At 35.9% G+C, this 22,763-nt stretch overlaps 1 protein-coding gene across 2 annotated transcripts in view; it reads right to left on the reverse strand.

The window, feature by feature from the left end:
* The window catches only part of TDRD3 (tudor domain containing 3), a 93,377-nt gene that overhangs the window by 17,762 nt on the left and 52,852 nt on the right, over positions 1-22,763 (reverse strand). For both annotated transcript variants that reach the window (XM_085058756.1, XM_085058764.1), the window contains 7 exons: positions 18,491-18,562; positions 17,759-17,908; positions 16,916-17,056; positions 15,804-15,960; positions 15,053-15,178; positions 6,119-6,957; positions 4,114-4,239 (listed from right to left, as the gene is read on the reverse strand). In XM_085058756.1, coding sequence (XP_084914882.1) covers positions 4,114-4,239; positions 6,119-6,957; positions 15,053-15,178; positions 15,804-15,960; positions 16,916-17,056; positions 17,759-17,908; positions 18,491-18,562 — 1,611 coding nt within the window. The remainder of the gene's footprint in view (positions 1-4,113; positions 4,240-6,118; positions 6,958-15,052; positions 15,179-15,803; positions 15,961-16,915; positions 17,057-17,758; positions 17,909-18,490; positions 18,563-22,763) is intronic.

The raw sequence follows: 22,763 nt of genomic DNA on the forward strand, positions 1-22,763 counted from the left end.
AAGAATCACACCAAATGCCTGAGAGCATTGTGCAAATGCTGCTTGAACTCTGTCAGGCTTGGTGCTTTCCTGGGGAGTCTGTTCTAGTGTTCAACTACCCTGTGGGTGTATAATTTTTTCCTGATATCCTCCCCTGACTCATGCCATTTAATGCCATTTCCTTGGGTCTTGTCACTGGTCACAAGAGTGAAGAGATGGGTACCCGACCCTTCTCTTCCCCAGGTGAAGATGTTGAAGACCCCAATGAGGTCTCACCTCAGTCTCTTCTTCTCCAGACTGAACAGACCAAGTGACCTCAGCTGCTCCCCACAAGGCTTCCCCTCCAGATCCTTCACCTTATTGTGCCCCTCCTCTGGACGTTCTCTAATAGCTTAATGTCTTTCTTATATCATGGTGCCCAAAACTGCACACACAGGATTTGAGGTGAGGCCACACCAGTGCAGAGCAGGACAATTACCTTTGACTGGCTGATGATGCTGTACCTGATGCACCCCAGGACACGGCTGGCCCCCCTGGCTGCCAGGGCACAGTGATGACTCAACTTGCCATCAACCAGGACCCCTGGGTCCCTTCCTGCAGTGCTGCTTTACAGCCTCTCATTCCCGAGTGTATACACACAAACAGGGTTGCCCCATCCCAGGTGCAGAATCCAGCACCTGTTCATACACCTGGTGAGTGCACAGCCCTCTAATTTGTCTGGGTCTCTCTGAAGAGCCTCTCTGCCCTCAAGGGAGTAGACAGCTGTCCCAATTTGGTGTCATTGGCAAACTTTCCTCGAGACCTATGTCAAAGTCATTAATGAAGATGTTGAAGAGCACAGGGCTGAGTATGAAGCCTGCAGAACTCCACCAGTGACCAGTCACCACACCGCTGATGTCACCCCATTCACTACTACCCTTTGCACCCGACCTGAGAGCCAGCTGCTCACCCATCACATGATGTGCTTATCCAGCTGTGTGCTGGACATTTTGTCTAGAAGGATATTGTGAGAGACTGCATCAAAAGTTTTACTGAAATCAAAAAGATTACATCAACTGTCTTTCCTAGGTGATCCAGGTGGGTTATCCTCTCATAGAAGAAAATCAGGTTTGACAAGCAGTATTTTTTCCACATTAAGCCGTGCTGGCTGTGACTGATCAGTGCATTGTCCTCCAGATGTTTCTCAGTACCTCCCAGAATAATCTCTTCCATGATTTTACCAGGCACTTATGTGAGACTGAAAGGTCTGCAGTTTGCAGGGTCCTCCTTGCCCTTCTTGAAAATTGGAACAACATTCACCAGTTTCCTGTCAGCTAGGACCTCTCCAGATTGCCAAGACCACTCAAAAAACATTGAGAGAGGTTTTGTGATTACATCAGCCAGCTCTTTGAGGATTCTTGGATGAATCCTATCAGGCCCCATAGATTTGTAGGGATCCAGCTGGACCAGCAGATTCCACACAATTCCAGAGTCAACTGAGAGTTGATCATTCTCAGAGTTATGGTTCTCCAGCTCAGGGCACTGAGACTGCCTTGGTCCATCATCCATGTTGAAGATGGAGGCAAAGAAAGTCCTTAGCCCCTGTGCCTTGTCCACATATGAGCCTTGTTGCTATTTGTGAGGTGACCATCCTCATCCTATAAGAGGCTGATGTTATTTTTACACTGCCTATTGCCATTATTATATTTGAAAAACCTCTTTTTTATTGCCTCCCCACATTTCTGGCAGCTGCAACTCCTTTTGAGCTTCAGCTGCAATAATTTTCTCCCTACAGTGGCAAGCAGCATCTCTGCATTCTTCCTATGTCACTTGACCCTACTTCCACTGGGCATACACTTTCCTTTTTTGCGGTATTTCCAAGAGAAGATTTCTGTTCAGCCAAGCCAGCCTTCTGCCTTGCCTGCTTGTCTTCCAACACTTGGGAATTGCTTGCTCCTGTGCTTTAGGAGGTGATGTTTAAAAAGTGCCTAGCACTGACGGACCTTATCACCTGCAAAAATATTTTCCTGAGGGACTTTCCTTAGCTATCTGGAAATTATCTGGAAGGACTGAAATAAAAATCACCATAATATTTCCAGTAATACATGCTCCTTGGTGCCAATAGCATCGATCAGTGAAAGAAAAGTAATTACTGAAGTCAGTTTAAAATCTGTTTTGTTCTCTTGTAAAGAGGAAATACAGTAAAGTTACTTGATTCTAAAGTCAAGGAATTGAGCAGCATGATAACTTCATTTTGCATTTATGCATGCTATCTAGATCCATATATTAATAAGAACACTGAGGCAAAAATAACCAACAGTGTTCAGCTTAAAAGACAAAACCTGAGTATCAATGCATGACTCCAATGGGTAATTAAGAACTGCAAATGCATAACGAGGATTATGCTTAGCAACCAAACACAAAGAAGTGAAGAGGTAAGTCCTAATCAACTTTCCACTGCAAAAATCCTATAGCCGGAAGGACCTTCCAGCAACAAAACAGTAATTTGTCAGAAAAAAAACCCATTAAAATGTTCTTTACTGTGAAGATGTTGATAGGCATTTATCTCGTGTAATCTGAAAATTAGTTGTTTGAATTTATGCAATTCAACTTGGCTCCCTTGAGAGAAAAAAGAACCTTGAGAAAGATATCTTTCACTTCTGAATGGACTGAAAGTCCTTGGAAATTCCTCATTTGTCTCCAGTAACAACAGAGGAAACCTCAATGACTCGATCAGGATGTCAGGACTATGGTGCTTAGTGTCAGAATCCCCTCTCCATACATTGTCCCATCCTTGTGTCAGCTTTAACTTTGAAATAAAACAAGTCAACCTAGGGTAACACAACTGTGGTCCATTTCATTCAACTCATCCTGTGGCTACATAACTGACAACCCAACACAGGAGGAGAGGGATGAGGAAGAACACATTGTCAGACACATGCAGAAGAGGCAGGGAAAATTACCATCTCACTACTAGAATTAAGTAGGAAATGGTACCTCACTACTAGGATCAACTTACTCTTAATGCTAGGCCAAGTTCTTAGACTGTGAGAACTTTCAGTGGCTTAAAGTAAAATAAAAGCCACTCCTCAAAACTGTAATCAAAAGCATGAAGAAAAGTCTGATTATTAACCCAGAAAAAGGGTTAAAATAATACAATCACACAGCACCTTACAGGTCAGCTAGTAGGACAAAAAGGGGGAAGAAAGTTTAAATTTTCATAAAAACAGCAATGCATCATCTGGAAAGAGCTTCAGGTATCTTTTTAAGTACAAAAAGGCAGTCTCAGAAGCCATAAGGGCACCTGAGAGCTACAGGCAACAATACATGTTAAAAGACCACTGGGAAGAAACAGGAGTTGACTGTTCAGCCCTACAGCAGTAGTAACATGATTCTATGACCCGAAAGAACAAACTTAAAATAAGCACAGTCAACTCATCATTAAGGAATCAATGCGCAGATGTGTATTTTTGTGCAGCTTTTTATAGTACGAGTAAACAGCAAAGAATTGTGCACTCCTGATATTTTTTTAATCAAAATGTGTCTCTCTTTCCATGATATTCACTAATAAAGCCTTTTGAAATTTCCAACTTCCATAAGGCTAATACATTCTAAACTTCATAAAACAGATTTTGAAGCATACATGACCACCACAATATTTGGCAAAGAAGAAACCATTGAAACAAGAATAAAACCATGATACAAAATAAAGGGATACAGATGTCTATTTTTAGTCATACATACACATGTAGTGAAAAGCTTCAGAACATATGTTTTAAATGACTGTTTCCTAATCCTTACAGAACAACATACAATGTACATGAAATAAAACAAAAACTGGGTCAAATAGAGTAAGTAACAACTTTTAAGAGAGAAAACATGCATAAAACTGTTTGGCTGACAGATCAATTATTCATTTTCAAACAATACAGTTGGAATTTATTATACAGGAAGAATACCACATCATAATACACTTCTATCAGGTTTCATATAGACAACTAAAATCTGAGATTTTGTTCATGTATTTGCGCAACTATTTTTTCTACATATGTAGGTAGCGTTCTTTGCATGAGTAGGCATTAATTCATTAAGAGTTACATATTTTGTACAGACTATGTAGTTTAGATTTTTTTAATACAATTTGTTATCACATACCCATGTGTCTGCATGAACAGGCCTGATGTTGCTGAGAAGCACCTCTTCATAATTTCCATAATCAGTGAATTTAACAACTGCAGTTGTCCCAGATGAATGGAGAGCTTCAATTTCTGCCCGGTAGAACTTAAAAGAAAAATTTTCAAAGGTCATAAAATACTACCAGAAATACCAAAAATACTTAACAATTTCCTTTCCATATATGTCTCTGTGTGTGCATATATATTTAGTCCTAGTCAGTATTATATTTTGTTTTAAATTTGTACCAGATATTAAACCAGATGGCTTAAAATGCCACATGGCAGACTCCAAGGGCATGGCAGAATGTTTTTAGAATAGTCATTGAGAAAATATGCAGATTATTAAAGTAGACTGAGCATTTAAAAAGATCTGTTTTTATCTCTCTGAAAGCAGAACAAATTCATCATTAATGCAAATGCTGCTGTATACAGAGAAGTGCTATTGTACGATGTTTACTTAAAATATACACCAGAAAGTGCTTATCCGACATATACATTGTATGTACTTGTATACCTAAACCTCTTATCACAAAATAAAGCATGATAAAAATGTGATGAAAATATGATAAAACTTCCCATTCAAGAAGTCCTTTTTCTAAATGCAAAACTTGATTTTTTTTTTTTTTACATTTACACAAATATAGCTTTCTTGAAGGTATTCAATCACTTTTATCTGACTGAACACAAAGAAATCACTGCCTCCTAACATGGTTAAACTAAGTACTGTATTTTATCATCACATTTTAAAATTGTCCTAGAAGTGAGTAGCAGCATTTATTTTAACTACCAAGAAACTGATTACTGTCCAAAACACACCTTCTACCCTGCTCAGTACTCTCAAGGTAACAGCCTGGGATTATATGCATTTATCTTGCAAGTTTTATACTTTCCAAAATTTCAAAATCTCATCTCACAGTAATGTAAGTATGCTTCTCAAAATAGGAAATAATTCAGTAATATGCCAGTATACTTCACACTATAAAAAAATCCTACCAAAAAATCCTGCATGGTTTTTCTTCAGTTTTAATCATACCAAGAAAAAGAGAGAAAAAAAATTATGCTGCTGAGCTAATACAGACAAAAAAAAAGGAAAATGCTTATAATAAATAACATAAAATAGACATAACAAAAAACTTTTAAAAAGCAGGAAAAGGTGTGAACAAAACATACACAAAGAACAATAACATTACAGGTAGTTCTCACATTATCAGAAAGGGTCAAAACCCAAAGAAACTACCCATGAAGCATGGCAGAGAACTCCTGAACAGGTGATGACAAATCTAAGAAAACAGTCTAAAACCTTCTTAGCAAAGAAGAAATAAAAATGCCATGCTGCAGGAGAAATCTTATTAATGGGAAAAAGAGCTGAAAAGGAAGTATTTAAACTTTTAAAAAGTCAGTTAAACAAAATTATCATGCAGCATAATTAATTTGTTCCACCAGTTCTTCATCTAATAGTCCACTAGTGCTGATCAAAATTAAGCCTTTTGCTGTTTCCATTCTGTAATGATTGAAATAAAGTGGCAGGGTTTTTACAGCTCCATTCCTGCAGACTCTGGTCTTCCTTGGCACTGCTAAAGGTTACAGGCTGACTTGCTCTAGAAAAGGGTATCAAACATCTGCCATTACAGATATTCTAGATAGCACAGCATCCTGGTTTTGCTCCTTAGCAAAGAATATGGGCACCTAGATCCATATTCATCCCTTCAAATTTTCAGAACTAAAGTCAAATGTTTCTGTGAGGAGCTTAAGACATCCATATGAGAGAAACAAGGACTTGATTTAAATACTTAAAAGTTTCAGGCAATGAATATAAGTGACATATCTCATAAATCGAAAAAACAGAGCACAGAGCTAGGCAAGAAGCACACTACACACCTATGAATAAAGGCCATGTCTCAGTAACACTGTGCTAAATATCTCCGACATGTGCATAAGAAAACAGAGGGACAATTTGAGATATTTCTCATTTGGCAAAGGCATACCTTGTTGTCTTCCCAATACAGAGCAAAGCATTCATCCCCTGGTCTCCAACTTTTTCCATACTCCATGTGAATTGATGGTTCCAATATTTTCTCTGGTTTGATGGGCCCAGTTCTCCTTTTGGGACCAGTGTTGTAATACAACATTTTATCATCAAAAGATGGGATTGTTGTGGGTCCTGATGATTTGATAGGTCCTACTCGTCTTCCTTTCTGATGATGCTCAGTATCTCCATTTGGTACTGCACTAAAATTATCAGTTCTACTGGGATTTTGGTAATCATTATTAACACCAAAATGTTGCTCACTTTTTACTATACAGGCTTCATTACTTATTGTTCGTGCTTTCCTATCACAAAAATTCTCAGAATTGTGTGTTTGGTTTTCCCTTTTCCCCCGTTTCTGGTTATTGTTGTCTGTCACATCTTGAGCAGCAGAGTTTTCCTTGAATTCTGTGAAAGACACTCCTTTTCCTACTCTGTTTTGCATGTTGTTATCCCTTTTTTTGAAAGTAAGATCACTCTGGTGAGTGGTTACGGGATAACCCAAATCCTTCGACCTATCATTTCTAGGATAATGTCTGTCACTTTTATTTTTTTCATCTGTCCAGTGTTCTAAAGAGCTGTGCCTCTCAGGACCTCTGTTCCTTGGTAACCCACCACTTTCCAAAGCCTGCCTTGAATTCTGAAAATCCCTTTGAAAACGAGGGGGTTTCTCGTTCCTCGGTTGTCTCATGTCATTGCGAGAAACGTGTCTTGAATGATTCTCTTTGATGCCATTCTGTTCTGTATTCATAACTTTCTGCTGTACTTGATGTGGTGGCTGAAATTGCAATTTTGGTTCTAAAAAGAAAGAAATTATTTCAATTAACATATTTCACACAAACATATTTTAGAAATAGTGTTTCAGACTCAGATAAAGCAACAGTATTCCTTAGAAATGTATGCACCTTTGTGACACGGAAATGGAATGACACACTCTGAGAATTTAGCAGATATATTTCAACTGATATTCCCAGTTATTGGAAAACATACATTACTCTGGGCTGTACTTAGAACCAAACTACCTATGAGTGAGAGAAAAGCCAGGCATAAATTTCCAGGATATTACTTGTTCCTCCCTATGGACATCAACAACTCACTTGAGTAAGAGCCATTTAAGACAGAAAAATAGAATTCCAAGATGGAGAAAGGAAGAGGGAGGAAAATGAGGAGGAAAAAGGAATACTTCCAATCTGAATTGAAACTTTATTTAAAAATACCTTTTTAACAGCTATTCAGTAAAAAAGAGAAAGGCAAGAAATAGAAGTGATAAAATGAACCCAGCTGACAAAATCTAGATAACAGGAACAGTAGCAAAGCCCAGAATTCTGGAGGCTCTGATCAGTGAACCATAGCAGGAACTGCTCAGGCATCACCTTTCAGAGCTTCAACCAGAACTCTTAATTGACGAGAATAAAGGCAAGATTATCATTAATATAACGAGAAAGAGGAAATGAGCTATGGTCTGCTGGAGAGGAGGGGCACTGTGGGTATCTGTGAAGATTTTTATGGAATTATGAGCTTTTTAGGCAAACATGGAATTTTTAACGGGTTGTTTAGGTGAAGAGCAAAGGGAGGGGAGAAAGGAAGATGACCCCAGGGAAAATAAAGAAGAAATTAGGTTAAATAGGAGAGCTGCAAGTAAGCAGGTTCCTGGTCAACACATTCCCACATATGATCACTGTAACCTGTCTTATCTCCTCCTTTAATTCTAAGTTCTCTGTTGCGTATGTGAGGGTACATGTTTTTAAACCTACTGGCAAATTTGAGGCAGGATAAGCTGGTAACAGACAAGGAAGACCTGGCAGCTGAATACTGGAGAGACCCTGGGTCTTGAGGGTCACCTACCAGGCTCACACAGTGGCCAGACCTATGTCAGTACCTCATGTAACCTTCCTACCAGCTCCAGGCTGTACCAGCCACCAAGCTGGACCAGAGGCATCTGAGGTGGGTACCAGAGGTCAGGGTCTCCTGGCCAGGAGAGACTCACATGGGGGTGTGCTGGTGGCTGGGCATGAGATCTGCTAGCAGACTTTAAACCTGATGGAAAAGGAAAACATAAACCCATTGGAGGGATTCATGTTTATATGAGCCATTTTGTGCTATGTGGGTGGCTGCAAAGGTGTCATTCTCTTGCCTGTGTCCATGGGCCTGGTGGGACTGTGCACTCAGGCTCTCATACACTCCCATGGGAAGGAATGGTACCACTAGAAACAATGAATGCTGATACCTGAGAGCAGATGTATCAACTTTCATAATTACAGGCCACATGGTAAGATAAAATGTAAATTTTACCTCTTTGGTTTTTTTTTCTTAGAAAAATACTTCCAAGCATCACATTATTATCAGTAGCTCACAGAATTTTTATCAGTTTAATTTACTAAATTGCCTTATAAGAATCTAGCTCTTTTTTTACATATATTTGATGTAGCATAACTTTTAGAAGTCACATCTATTTTACTAAAATTACCTAGTGTTTTTGTTTTTTAACATGACATAAGCATACATAAGGCTTATCATGAACATGATATTGGTAAAAATACATCTTACTCTATAATTTATTACTTTGAAATCCATTACGTTTTTAATGCATTAATATGTAAATATATACTACTTGGAAAGATACAAGAGTTTCATAAATATGCATTTTCTTTTCAAAAATGCAAATATGACTTTAAATCTTGTATAATTTAAATTTTTTTTGTTAGACTAAAGCCTTTAAAATTAAAAGTACCTCTTTATTGCTTCTTTACAAATGAGACAGGAAAATATTGTTTTTCTTTATTTTATATCTGTAACTTTTCACTAAGTATATTCATTGCACTTTTTCCACTTCTGCATAATACCAATCTTACAGACTTCCTATCATCCATAAAGATTTAACTTCCTAATAAATTAATTAACAGTCTTTGTTCATAACATTCTTAATTTATACCTCTTTTCCTCTGGTAGTAAAATGCTCAGGCTTCCACTCTTCCCATGCCCAACCTAAGCTCTTATGTCTATTCCTGATGTTAATTACACATGAAATGACTGAACTGTTTGATGACCACTGAATGTTTACTCCCTTGTACACACCATTAAAGAAAAATGTGTGTGAAATTCTCACCTAATTCACTATAAATCATCTTATTTAATATTTTTCAATATTAAATTCATTAAACAAAAGTCATTGCTTCAACAGAAAAAAAGCAGAAACATGTTCATGACTACACTGGACATGGTAATACTTTGCTAGGTGGCAGGATTTTAGTTTTGAGTTAGACTCAAAATGTTTCCTCTTGAGGGCTGTCCCTTGCCCTTTTTCTAAATGAATAAATATTTCCTGAGCTAAAATAGGTAGTGACCTCAGACAATACATAACATATACAACAACTCTATACAACACAAAAGCATGCAAAACAGTTACAGTTTAATTAAAGCCTCAAGGAAAAACCAACACAGAGACATATTCTTCTATAATTGAAAAAAATTACTGAAATTTCTATTCAATTCATAGCATATAATGAGTGGTTTTAGCTATTGTCTACTCAACATAATGTGATCATAACATAAAAGCAACAAGCTGATTTGAAAGTGTGTTAGATCCTTCAATTACAGATTTCTTTTTTTTTAAATAGTAGTAGAAAGATATTACTACATGTTAGACAGCAGGTAAAGCAACTAGAGAATTTCAAAACAGTGAAGACAGGTACTTTTTTCTAGGTCTCCTTACCGTGACATGCAAAGGCTGACACAAAATACCTGACATTTTTCTAGTCTAACCTTAAGGTATGCAAAATCCAATAAACTTATGTTTTCTACAGAGGTGCAGTTCTTGTGCTAAAAGCTTCCCTGGGGACTGTGTCATATATGGAAGCCTTGACGAGCAGGACACATTAACCAATTGATTGATGTTCAAGCATAAATCACTCACAAGTGGAAACTGCCAAGTAACAGTAAATGTTACTTTGTCAACCATAGTCAAGAAAAAAACCCAGGAGATGTGAATAGTACTGGTTCTTCATGTATTTGTGCTGTCTGGCCTGACCACCAAAAAAAGAAAGAGATCCTAAAGTTTCTTTATGAGAAACAAGGATCAAAAAAAAGCATGAAGGGATCCCATTAACAGATTGTCTACAACTGCTTCTACTTCCTGCCCCAACTCCAACAAACCATTAGAAACTGTTCCCAGAAAAGTAATGCTTCCTACAGGGCAATAACAAATATTAATTTGGCATTAAACAAGAAGATTTAGTACGCTACTCTCAAACAGCGAGATGAGTTAACCCAGTCATCATCACACTAACCAGACGTTTGGGAACGTGGTCCAGAAAAAAATACAGTTCAAAATTAATGATAAGGCTCTTGTCATCTACTGGGAAGTTTTGAGATGACAAGTAGCATTTGTTAGCTGGGAGCCTTTGCTCAGTTACGTTACTCATTCTGGCTTTTGTATGTGATGACGCAAGAAGACCATACAGGACCAATCACATTCCCCTGATTACAAAAAGCCAGCAGGACCTGCTGCCCTTGGAATTCCCAGCGAACACAATTTATAAAGCACTGCTCAATGCACAATGGAATTTAAAGAGTACGGTTTCCTGTGGTCCTCTCCTGTTGATTTTATCATGTTTAACAACATGGTTAAATTCAAAGACCATGGTCCTTCCCACACTGGTAGCAATGTTTTGGGTTTCTCCTCTCAAACTGAATAATATTTTTATGTAACTGTATGGAAGTATGTCTTTGAGACAGCTACCTCCGGGGAATGTTCTACATTGAACTGGCCAAAATATTTTTAAAAAGTAGATGAAAATTAGTGATACATTTGTACACACTTTGTGTCATGAAGTAAAATTCCCATTACTCAATAGCTTTGTCAAGTTAAATAAATATCAATATAATTCTTTCTAAAATGTAGCAACACAGAGGAACAGGGACCTGAGTGCATGTTTCTGTTGGAACAAAACAAATACAAGCTGAGGAGGACAGTGATAATAAAGAAGTGGACAAAAAAATCCAAAACATTCTTCTGTTGCATCCACTACAAACTTTAATAAACAGGATTAAAGGACTGGGGGAAAAAACTGATAGGTTTTTTTTTTATTCTTTGTAATGTATGAAATTTACTATATTTTTTATATTTAAAGACAAAATAAAAATACAAGCCTTGCAACATATATCATCAATGCTAACATACTACTACAATAAATATAAGTGATTTTCCTGATAGTCACAATTAACTCTGACTGAAGTGCAATTTTTAGAAGTAAAGCCGAAAAAGAAACATCACTATTATTCAGTTTCGATCTCTTGCCAATAGCGTTCCGTGTTTGTAGAAAACATGACTACTACATGGTAGATTTCCAATGTTACAAATTTCATTTAACTCCAAAAAGTCAAGACTCTTGTTTTCCACCTCCCAGCACCCTCACTCCCAGGTATCCAAATAAATTGTGTGACTGACCACAAAATGAAACAAATATTTTTTAAATATATTGTATTGCATTGCCAGTTGCTTTCAAACCTTTTTTTATTTGGGACTATATAATATTCATTCCTTAATCCTACAGCCAGAGCTCTTGGTACTGTCTTATTCTCTCTGACAATTCTTGTGTTTACTTATTTAAGCTGGCAAAGATAGATGAGCTGCTCCTCATAACAAAAGACAACAATAAGGAGATTAATGGAAAAAACCTTTTGTGTTCAGTAGCAGAAGTTACCCAAGTGCAAGTATAGCAGCTAATTGAAAGCAATTTTGCCTACTATTTGTGTTATCTCTTGCAGTCAGGAGGCTTCTCTTGCCAAATTCAAACTATTTAATTTCAACACAGAGATATTTTTCAGGTGCCACCAACCATTCACAGTTAAAAATAAATAAATAAACAAACATGCAGTATAAAGCTATGCATATGTTTGTTTTAATTCTTTGCATTTCATTTAAAAAAACTATGTTTACAGTATGCTGTGTTTTACAATTAAAGAGCTAGCAGATCATGGAGTCAAGTATTTAATACTTTTGACAGCTGTGATTACTTAAAACAGTGTTTCATTTACTCAAAAGAGGAGATAAAACAAAAAAGACATCACAAGACACCACTTACGGGGCAAAAGACAGACATTCTTTCTCATAACTAATATGTAGTTCTTCAAAAAAACAAACACCAAACAACAAGAAAGTCGATGTTTTGTCTTATCTTAAAATTCATCTAAGTACCTCCTAAAAAATACAAAAATATTTCAATTCATAAATGTTTTTCTACTTGGTCTAAATGCAAGTATGAGAAGGTACCAAATCAAAGAAAAAAAATTCAACAACAGCTCTGCAGTTCCTGTTCAGGAACAGAACCACCTCATCAGAAGTGAATTTAGAAATTCTCTACAGTGCTGAGGTTTCAGGTGCAATTAGCAACGGTAGATAAGAAATACAAGGAGGGATGCACAAAGCAAATCAATCCTCTGCATACTTGAAAAGATAAATAATTCTTTTTTTCAGAAGAAGAAAAAGATCACATAAGATTTTGAAGAAAATTTGGTGTAGCACAGAATTAAAAATATTTAGCTCAGTTCAGCAAAATTGCCTTTTGTTTTCAGATTCTACACTTGACTCTCAGTCATTTAGAAGGAATTATGATCTGTCTGAAGTCTACAAGACTTTAATGCTTGCAATAATGATAAATATAGCCATTCCAAGTAATCATCTGCTCCTGGTCATATGCAATCACATAATAGTACAGGCATACTTATTTATTCAAAACTAGTGCCCCTACACAAACTCCTTTCTCTCTGAATACCTAAAAGCAGTGTAAGATGTCACAGACCATACAGGACAGCAAGGTGCCAGAAATACTGCAGAACAATCTATCTTCTTTTATATGTAGTACAGCATAGTGTTTGGTGAATACAAATGGAGAAAAACCTGCCAGCCTGGATGCTCCTTAGTGTATTACTGTGCAGGAAAATCAATGAAGAGACATCCTTGGCTACGTAACATTACATATTTGAGTTGTTTCGATCAGTTTCTCCAATGTATCTTTCATTTCTGACCAATACTTTTCTAATTCTAAGTGAAACTACATGTCTTTCCTGCTCACAGCTGACAGGATCAAATGAAACTTCAGAGGTACTAGTAATATATATATATATCTATCTCCTGTTTTCTGCATACATTTGGATGCAGATTTCATGACTGAAGAGTTCACAGTGCTAAGTATGATCACGCAGATAGATCACTCTTCAAATACTTTTAAAACTCTGTTATCTCAGTTTGAATGGAACTTAAGACAAGCAATAATCAAGAATTTAACTGAAATTATTTTCAACCACAGAAGCAGTAAAATGGCAGAAAATTAACTTTCAATACATGATTTTAAGGATGTGTTTGAATTCATCAGACTACAGAGTTTTTTCTCAAATTTGGCAAGGAAAAACACACTTGTAAAAGTAAAAAAATACATATGCCTATGTACTTCTTGAAAAAATCCATTTAAAAGACTCAGCAAGCAGAAGCAAAACCTGGCATAAAAACAGAGATGCAATCCTATGGGCTACAAACACTCAGTAAGGAATATAAAAGCTAAGAACATGAAACTAAGCAACAACTTCAAAGCCTTACAAATTACAAAGTACAACATCTACTTTTTTTCAGAAGAAAAAAGGCAGAAAGATTGAAAAGAATTTCACAAAATAATCAGAACACTTTCTGAACTCTTCAAAAATGCTAGCAAGATGGGTTTGGGGTTTCTTCAGGAAACCATGATTCAGGAATAGTACACTAGATTACATATTGATCGCTCAGATAAAGTGAGAAAAACCAACATAGTGATAAAAAACATAAAACCGAAAACCCTGTGTGTCAGGCTAGGAAATATGCCAGAACCTTTAGTAACTGAAGGAGTACAAAACCTTTAAAAAGTTTTAATAGAACTATGTTTTTCTTCTTATGACAGTTATGAAATCTTTTTATTTCTATTTAAGAGGAAAAAACCTCATAAAAGCGGTATGTATTTTTCTTTAAAACACAATATTGAAGGTTATAAACTGATGTAAATATAACAAATATATCTACTTTTTTACTCACATAACACTATGCTTTATTGTCTACATACATGTAATAAATTCAAAGGATATTCATATTCAAGTCCCCCTAAGCAATCAGTAATATAATTTTAAAAGAAGCAATTCACTTATTTCACAAGTCTTGATAAACTAGTATTACTTACTACAAAAATCACTGACAATAAGAAACTTATATAACCCACAGGGATTATTTCTTTTATTTTCCTTTAAATGTCTTCCAGTCAAACACAAAAGCCTTCTCTAACATCTCAATATAAGCACAAAATGCATCCAAAGAAAAATCAATGTTTGCAATGTAAGTGAAAAACACTACCACTGTTTCCATTTCTGTTCACTGTAAAAAAATCTAATGCATCTTTGGTAAGTAAAATGAGCTGCCAAGAAACACCTCAGACCTCATTCCCTATACCTGCTTTCTGAAAAGGTAATTATATTCATTACCTGAACACTTTACAAAATGTTATCAGTTAATGCAGAATGCTGGTGTATTTGTAAGGGGTTTTTTTTGAATAGTTAAATTTCTGATAAATACAGTGAAGACTTCTGATACCATGAGTGAAGACTCATGCAGGAAGAATACAATCAGATGAACGAACTGTGATTTATGTCATCTTATTTCAAATTACTGACTTTTAGACATCTAACCACCACAGAGCAATTTATTTGACCTTTCTTCAAAGGAGAGGAACAGTTCTCTAAGCACTCTTTTTTTTTTTTTAATGACTGACTGTGGAGGAAGGTCTAGGAATCAACTTTTAGATGAAAGAGTTAGGAAAAATAATTCTATCAACACTGTCCAACGTTTGTTCCAGATACATTAATATCAGTAACTCACCCTCTACTGTTAGAGTACCCATTTTGGATTCCAAGAAATCAAACAGTGTGCTTGGTGCAGATGGTCTGGCATTTCCCAGCTCTTCTTCATCTTCAGGTCTTATTCGGCCTCGGCCCTTCCCCTTACCTGTAAGCATTAATGATTTTTTTAATGGGGAAAAAAATAAAAAAGCAAATACACTCTTTCATTTGATTTACAAAACATTTGTATTTTCTGTCTTTAAAAAAATCTGTCACAGAAAGGCAGTGATAGGACAAGGAGGACAATTTTAAACTAGAAACTGGAGAGATTTAGATTAGATGTGACAAAGTTCTTTACTGTGAGGGTGGTGAGGCACTGGAACAGGTTGGCCAGAGAAACTCTGAATGTTCCATCCCTGGAAGTGTTCAAGACCAGGTGGGATGGGGCCCTGAGCAACCTTCCCTAGTGTGTGGCCCCTCTGTCTGGGGGCTGGGGGTGGTCAAACAGGATGATCTGTAAGGTCCCTTCCAACCCACGTCCTTCTGTGATTCTAGGATACACGTTTCCCATTTAAGGATAATTAAATATCAGACTTACAATACAAAAATTCTGACAAGACTATAATACACAGAGGCCTTTTTTAGGGACTTGTTTTCAGGTTTGCAATGCATTCTAACTTGCAGGAAGAAAACATGCAGATATGCCCTTCTATAACTACATTAGTAATCCACCATACACAAATTCCTTGGCTTGTAAACACTGTTATAAAGCATCTCTTTGGAAGTTTTACCTCTAGGTGGTGGTCCCTGAATGGGTTTCTGTTTACTGTTGTTCAGAAGAAAATTTAATGCTGCCTCTAGGCTGTTACTGTTATCCATAAGTGCCTGTCTTGCTGCTTCTTTGCTAAAACCCATCTCAGTTATGTGTTTCAGAGCTTTTTCATCCACCTGAAGTAAAAGGTACATACAGAACTAATAAATACAACACTTAATAAACTCAACAGATTTTAAATAAATTTTTCTTTGATTTTTTATTGAAACAGTATTTCTTGTTTAATTAATTATAAATATTTCTGTTTTATATAAAATCTAGAATACAATCTCAAAAGACCCAGCAAATAAAGGAGGGGTTTTATTAGTAGTATGTTTTTTAATTCATTAGTTTACAGTTCTACAATTACATGGTATCAAGCACAAATTCTCCTAGTCTATATGAAAACTGAAAGAAATATCTCAAAATAATATGGGTATCAAAACTAACCATCTGTTCCTGTTTGAAATCCTTTCACAACTTTTACAGATGATACAAAACCCAGTTACTTCTTAACACATGGAAAAAATATAATTGGCTAGAGATTTTGCAGAAGAAAGCAAAGAAATGCAAACAATTTACTTCTGCAGAAATGCAGGCTCCATTATTCCAAACAGTATAGAGCATGACGACAAAAAGGCAAAGCAGGAATCACAAAGCATTAAATACAGAAAATAACCTTGCACCTGCACCCAAATGATATCAGTCATCCATCTACAGCAATAGCTGCAATCAAATACATTCTTAACTGGAATGCCATGAATATAACATTTTGTCTACAGGCTCAAAAATAGCCATATCAAAACCCTCCAAAAAACCAAAAAGCCCCAAGCCTAATGGAATCTAACCTCTAAGATACATATTTAAATTTTACTTGATTTAATATTTTACCCAAGAATCACAGTGAAACTCATAACTATCTCGGTAAAGTACAAAAGTATTCCTAATACATAAGTATGTTAAACAGACCTCAAAGTTAATTGAAAGTAAAGTCATTATTCCTTGAGGTATTTTAATTTTTTTCTCATTATATTTGGGTTTTTGTTTTTTAATATTACACATTCAAGATTCCATTCAAGTTTTCCACCTTACCAGTTCTCGGTAGACACCTTCATTCTTCCCTTCAGGTTTTGCTATTTTCTCTTTCTGGAACAGTTCCCTGTTTCGATTCCCTCCAGCACTCACACTGAGATTGCTTCTGCTACTACCACCACCTCCTCCAAATGTCTTGGTCTTTAGATAAGCACAAAAATAACTTTTCAGCAAACAGAACTTAAGAAAATAAGGCACAATATTTATCTAGCAGAAAAAAGTGCAGTACTTTTGTTGCAGTGGTATTTTTGCTTGATTATGCTCTGGGTCAACAATTAGAGCACTAATTTACACACACACAAAAAAGGATAAATTTATTAGTTAGGGATTTTTTCTCCCTGAGTCCAAATGAGGCTGTAAAAAGGGTATATAATTCTAGCTTTTATGACTTACTAAGCAAATTTGAGAAATAAACTAAAAGGAAGACCAAAGGAGAACATAAAAACCTGATACATTAGAACTAAATCTCCTAGCTACTCTTTCAGACTAAGTTCAGGGAATCATGGGGGTTTTGAGAATTAAAGAAAGCACAGGAAAATTGATAACCTGCATTTATTAATTAAATCTTATTAGCTAAATTGTAAACCCCTCATTTTTTAGTAGTGGTATCAAAATCATATCTACCATAAAACATTATGATACATTTATTAGCGTTATTAAAATAAGAACATAGCAATCAATCCAAAAGGACTCTTCATTCTGATTCATCTTTTTAAAGATACAGGAGCAGAATTATAAGCAGGCAAATATCAGAAAGCATTTGTCATTTAAGAGAGAAATACTTAAAATAACAAGAAAAGATCAATCACTGTAAGTAAAATGCTGCAACAGATGTATTCTAACCTCTTTGCTCTTTGCTACTTCTGCAATAGCAGCTGTTCTCTGCTTTTCAAATTCATCATTGTCCGCAACAGTTTTTACAGTATTTGTCATTTGCAGAGTCTTTCTGCGATCAAGGTCTCTGCTATCCACTTGCATATGAGATGAACATTTCTGAAAATGCAAAAGAAATTTTTAATTAATTCTTCAGCATACTGTTATTTGAAAAAGACCAAAGTATTATTCCATTAGAGTAGCAGACCCTCAGAAAAAGAATATGATCACAAAAACATATGCCTAGGACATCTAGATCTGCCTTTGCTGGAAGCACACGACTCTGGTCCACTAGGAAGGCCAAAAAATAAAAACCAAAATTTTACATTTTAAGCTTTGTTCACAATGTAGCTAAGACATTGTGATGTAATCACAATGATTCTTGGAAATTTGATGATCCTTGCCAAATTATTTGGCATTTCAGAAGGGACTGCATTAGTGCCTACACTATCTGACCAGCAGAAAAGGCTCCACACACTAAATAAAGTTCAGTTTGAAATTGAGAGGAAAAATATTACTGGAAACTGTCACAACAAAGAGAGAGGATTAATGCAGTTTTGTTTTGTTTTAAACCAGCACATTTTTTATGTCCAAGTTATCAAGATCTAAGATGTTTTGATAGCCTTTACCTAACTGGAACAAGGTACCTAGATATCATAATATAGGTACTTTAATGAAGTGACAAAGAGAAGTACACTATACCTGCCCAAAAGGTACAAAAGGAGGAGGACCACCTTCTGTTCCAATGTTACTCCTATTGTGTTTTGCCAAACTCTGTAAAAGAAAACTGATAATTAATAAATTGCAAACAGAACCCAGATTATATGATAAATGTCACTATCTCAGAAAGCATATGTAACCTGCAAGATGCACATTTTAGCAGGAAAAAAAATATTTTTAAATCTTGGATCACTTAAGGAGAAGGTTGGAGGAGAAGCAGAGAAATAAAGAAAACTGGAATTTCGCATAATCACTATGGCAATACATAGAGCAAATGTAGAAAATTCAGTTAGTATACCAAAATCTACACATATAGAACAAAGCAGCACAAAAATAGGTAGCAGATGTTTCTTTATACAGAGTGCAATGAACTTGCTGACAGTAGAGATTGTAAAGGCACACAGCATGTTTTAAAAGGGATTGGACCAATTCAGCCCAGAGAAGGGAAGGTTCAGGGGGATCTTAGCAATCTACACGATGGAGACAGGCTTTTCACAGCGGTGCCCAGTAAGATGACAAAGACAATGGGCAGAAACTGAAACACAGGAGATTGCCTCCATCACAAAACACTTTTTTGTGAGGGTGACTGAGACAGGGAGGTTGTGGAGTCCCTATCCTTGGAGATACTCAAAAGCTGCTAGCACACTGTCCTGAGCAATTGGCTCTATGTGGCCTTGACTGAGCCAGATGACCTCCATCCTCAACCATTCTGTGAAATTCACCATCCCATGCATAAGCAAACACAGAAAGGTATGTCAGAATTGTATCCCCTGATATAATACAGCAATTCTGGATACCAAGGCTGTTTAAGTGCTCAGACTGTGATCTCTAACTAAAAACAATCTCCTTTTTGCCACTACTGGAACAAAATGCTGTGTTACCAGGAAAAAAATGGGATAGGTCCTTAATGCTGTTAAAATGCACCAAAATTACATTTTCTATTGCGCATCTCATTTATCATCTTCATTTCTTACTATTCTTTTCCCCCAATGAACAGTCATGCATGACAACATGTATCATTTCCTACTCCCTGTTGTCAGAGACAGCTTTAATTACTTAGGGCTATATATGACATTTACCTATATATTTATTACCTTGATGTAAAATTGATTTAAGTCCATCATGTGAGAAATGGAGTATAAACACGAATAAGTTTAAAGCCACTACATTATCTGAGAATTTAAATGAAGTAATAGAATAATTTAGCTCATACATACCCAAATTAAAACTTTTGGTCCACTCCTTTCAAGTTAACTACTTTTATTCAGGAGCCAAAGACTGTTTTCTAAATAATTTACAGTTATTAATTTCTTTCAAGGTTGAAAAAAAGAATAATCCTTTTCCTCATCCCTTGGAGCAAAAAACACTGATAAAGTATTCTATAAATTATTCAAAAAAAGCACTTACAAGTGCAGAAATCGTAAAATTTTTCTGATTTAGTTTCAATTAGTTCACCTAAAGTGCTGCTTTAGAATTATGAGCTAACCAAGGGCTGATAACTGCAGCATGCTCACACCTCGCTGTATCTATTAACTGAAGCAGCACAGTACAACAGTGATTTCACGGCCAAGCCACTTCACTTCAACCAGAGCAGGCACTCCAGGTCCAATAAACTCTGCATTTATTCTGGTGCTTCTTTTTGTCTGGTATTTATTTGCTTGTTTGCTTGTACCTAGAGAAATGCAGGCAATTTTGCAATGAACTACCACACTGAATCAAATTATAATAAAAAAAAAATAAATATACTCTAGCCAAGAACTCAAGTACTGGATTAATTCCTCAGGAAGTACATGCTGAATTTTAAATTTACACCTTTTTCTTTCTTTCCCAGATGAGAACCAAGAAACCACATAGAAGAAAAAGATTGTTCCAATCTACTGCTCAAAGTACAATTGGGCAAATGGAAAAAAATGCCCTTAAAAACTGATTGCTTATTTACTAAGCTACTTATTTACTTAGCTACATGAATTTTGAACCATAACAATTTATTGCATAAAAATATTATCCATAATGAAAGAATTCTAATGATCTAATGGTAAATAGGAGTCCTGACACCTTCTTCTCAAGAAGCACTCTGCTGAGAAGTGAGAGCAACTGCTTCAGAAACCAGGTTTCACATTGCACCAAATAAAAAGCAAACAGGCAAGACGAACAATCTTTTTTAACTTACAATTAAATTTCCTCATAGCCCAGCAGTAACTATCATTTAGAATACACTTTGTTATAAATACATTTAGTATGCTTCTTTTACTGTTTTTGCTCTATTTGCATCATGGCATTAAAAGCATATTTCCTAGAGAATCTCTTAAGAAACTAAGGTTTACAATATGAGGCTGCTAGATAGTATGTACTTTTGTACTCTCACCCTTCTTTCTATGCGTAATTTGAAGTACACATAAAACTACTCCCTTTTCCCATGAGGTAATCTCAATATTTAGCCTCACCTTCACCAAAATAGAAAGATCATTAAGTATACAACAAGAGAGCTTCACTTTTAGATTATCTGCAATTCTAAGTTTTAAAAATATAAGAGCCTACCAATCAGTCTCACCAATCATCTCAGCAGATTTGCTTCAGACTTCACTTACATATTGTCCAGTGTTTTGTTTAACAGCAATACAAAATACTCTTCCTTCATAAGAAGGGTATCAGCAATATCTCACAGACAGTGATCTTTTATCTTTGGAACACCAGTCACCATCAGATCATGAGGAACATCACAAAGCAATAATTATTTGCAATTGTCTTTTTTCCTAAAAATGTCTATGACTCTTTACCTTATATTTTGAAATAATCCAGAAAAAAAAATCTCACTCTAACAGTCTCATGTACTCCTTCCTTATTTATTTACTGTTGCTTAAAAAGGGACACTTGACCTAAAATTTCTAGGCAAGAATTTACCTTATGATAAAATTGAATGCTACAAGGAAGAGCACATTTATTCCTCATGCAGTGTGATAATGCTGCATTCATTCCACATATGCCACATTGTAGTGTGAGTCTTTTATTACTAAAACTTGATTCTTCCTCAAAGCAATTTCAAACACTGTTCTGAATGGAACAGAACAGTAATACAACTGAACAACTGGAAGCTGACAAGTATGTGTACGGGCAATAACTTAAGACTGGATAAACAAATTTTATTCTAAAGTTTCATAATGTTATTTGGCTTAATAACATTAACTTTACACTAAGTATAAAACCCCCCTATTTTATCACTTACACAAGAAGCCAAATAAACACCTCAGACTTTCTAGTGGAGAGAAAATAAAAATCTGCCTTCAAAAATTAAAAAACCCCTAGCTTTAAAACTATTTGAAATAGCCACACAAATAAAAGTTTTATGTCTTTTTACACAAACACAGTTCAAAATTTTATTTAAGTTTCTGTGGCATGATTAGACAAGGAGTGCCAATGTCCTTATCACCTCTCAGACATTTTAGCAACCATGTTATTTGTCAACTGTTCACTTCTGTAAATCTTTCTGAACAGGATAGAAGCATCAAGTTCATGGGGAAACTGCTATCATGTAGCATCTGGCTTCTACAGACTTGTTTGAGCATTATCTGTCTAGCTGTCAGTCTGGATACAGAACTGGAACTACAATTTCCAGTGGTCACGGTTCACCTGTCCAAATTGATTTCTTGTCACCCACAGCTTTTCTGACATGGCCACATTCATGTGCTGTGAGCTGGTCAATGAAAAAGAAAATGACACCCTGGCAAACTCCAAAAGTTTGAGAACCAGAGAGCTGATGGGATAGCAGCAGGCAATAGTCAACTTTCTGTATCTGACCAGAGCAAGTCAGTGACAGCTACCCTCTGTTAAAACATACCACATACAGCCAACAGAACTCGCTAACAAGTCCAAAAGTTCTAGTCAGCAGCCTGCTTTTGGTTATTAAATGCTTTGCTTTCTTTATTTTCGTAAATTGGGTCTGTTCCAAGTTATTTCTTGATATTGATTTCAAAAACAAATTAATAATTATACATCAAAACTTAATTTGTTGATGTCCAGGTAGAAGAAATATGAAAACAGACTGTCCAAAATATCACCAAGAAATCAAACCAATGCTATTCTTGACTTATGATTTACAAGGCACTCTTAGAATGTGTCAGCTCTACATTCTCTCTTCTGCCCCATCTATAATAAAACTCAGTGTTTTTTAACTGAACAGAGAACTCACAAGATTTAATACTAAGTAATAATAAAAATAATAAAATGGGATGTTTCTGCTGTTGGCCTCAGAACCTTT

The sequence above is a fragment of the Lichenostomus cassidix genome, chromosome 1 (assembly GCF_008360975.1).
Source record: "Lichenostomus cassidix isolate B80296 chromosome 1, HeHo_3.0, whole genome shotgun sequence".
In the NCBI taxonomy this organism is placed as follows: Eukaryota; Metazoa; Chordata; class Aves; order Passeriformes; family Meliphagidae; genus Lichenostomus; species Lichenostomus cassidix.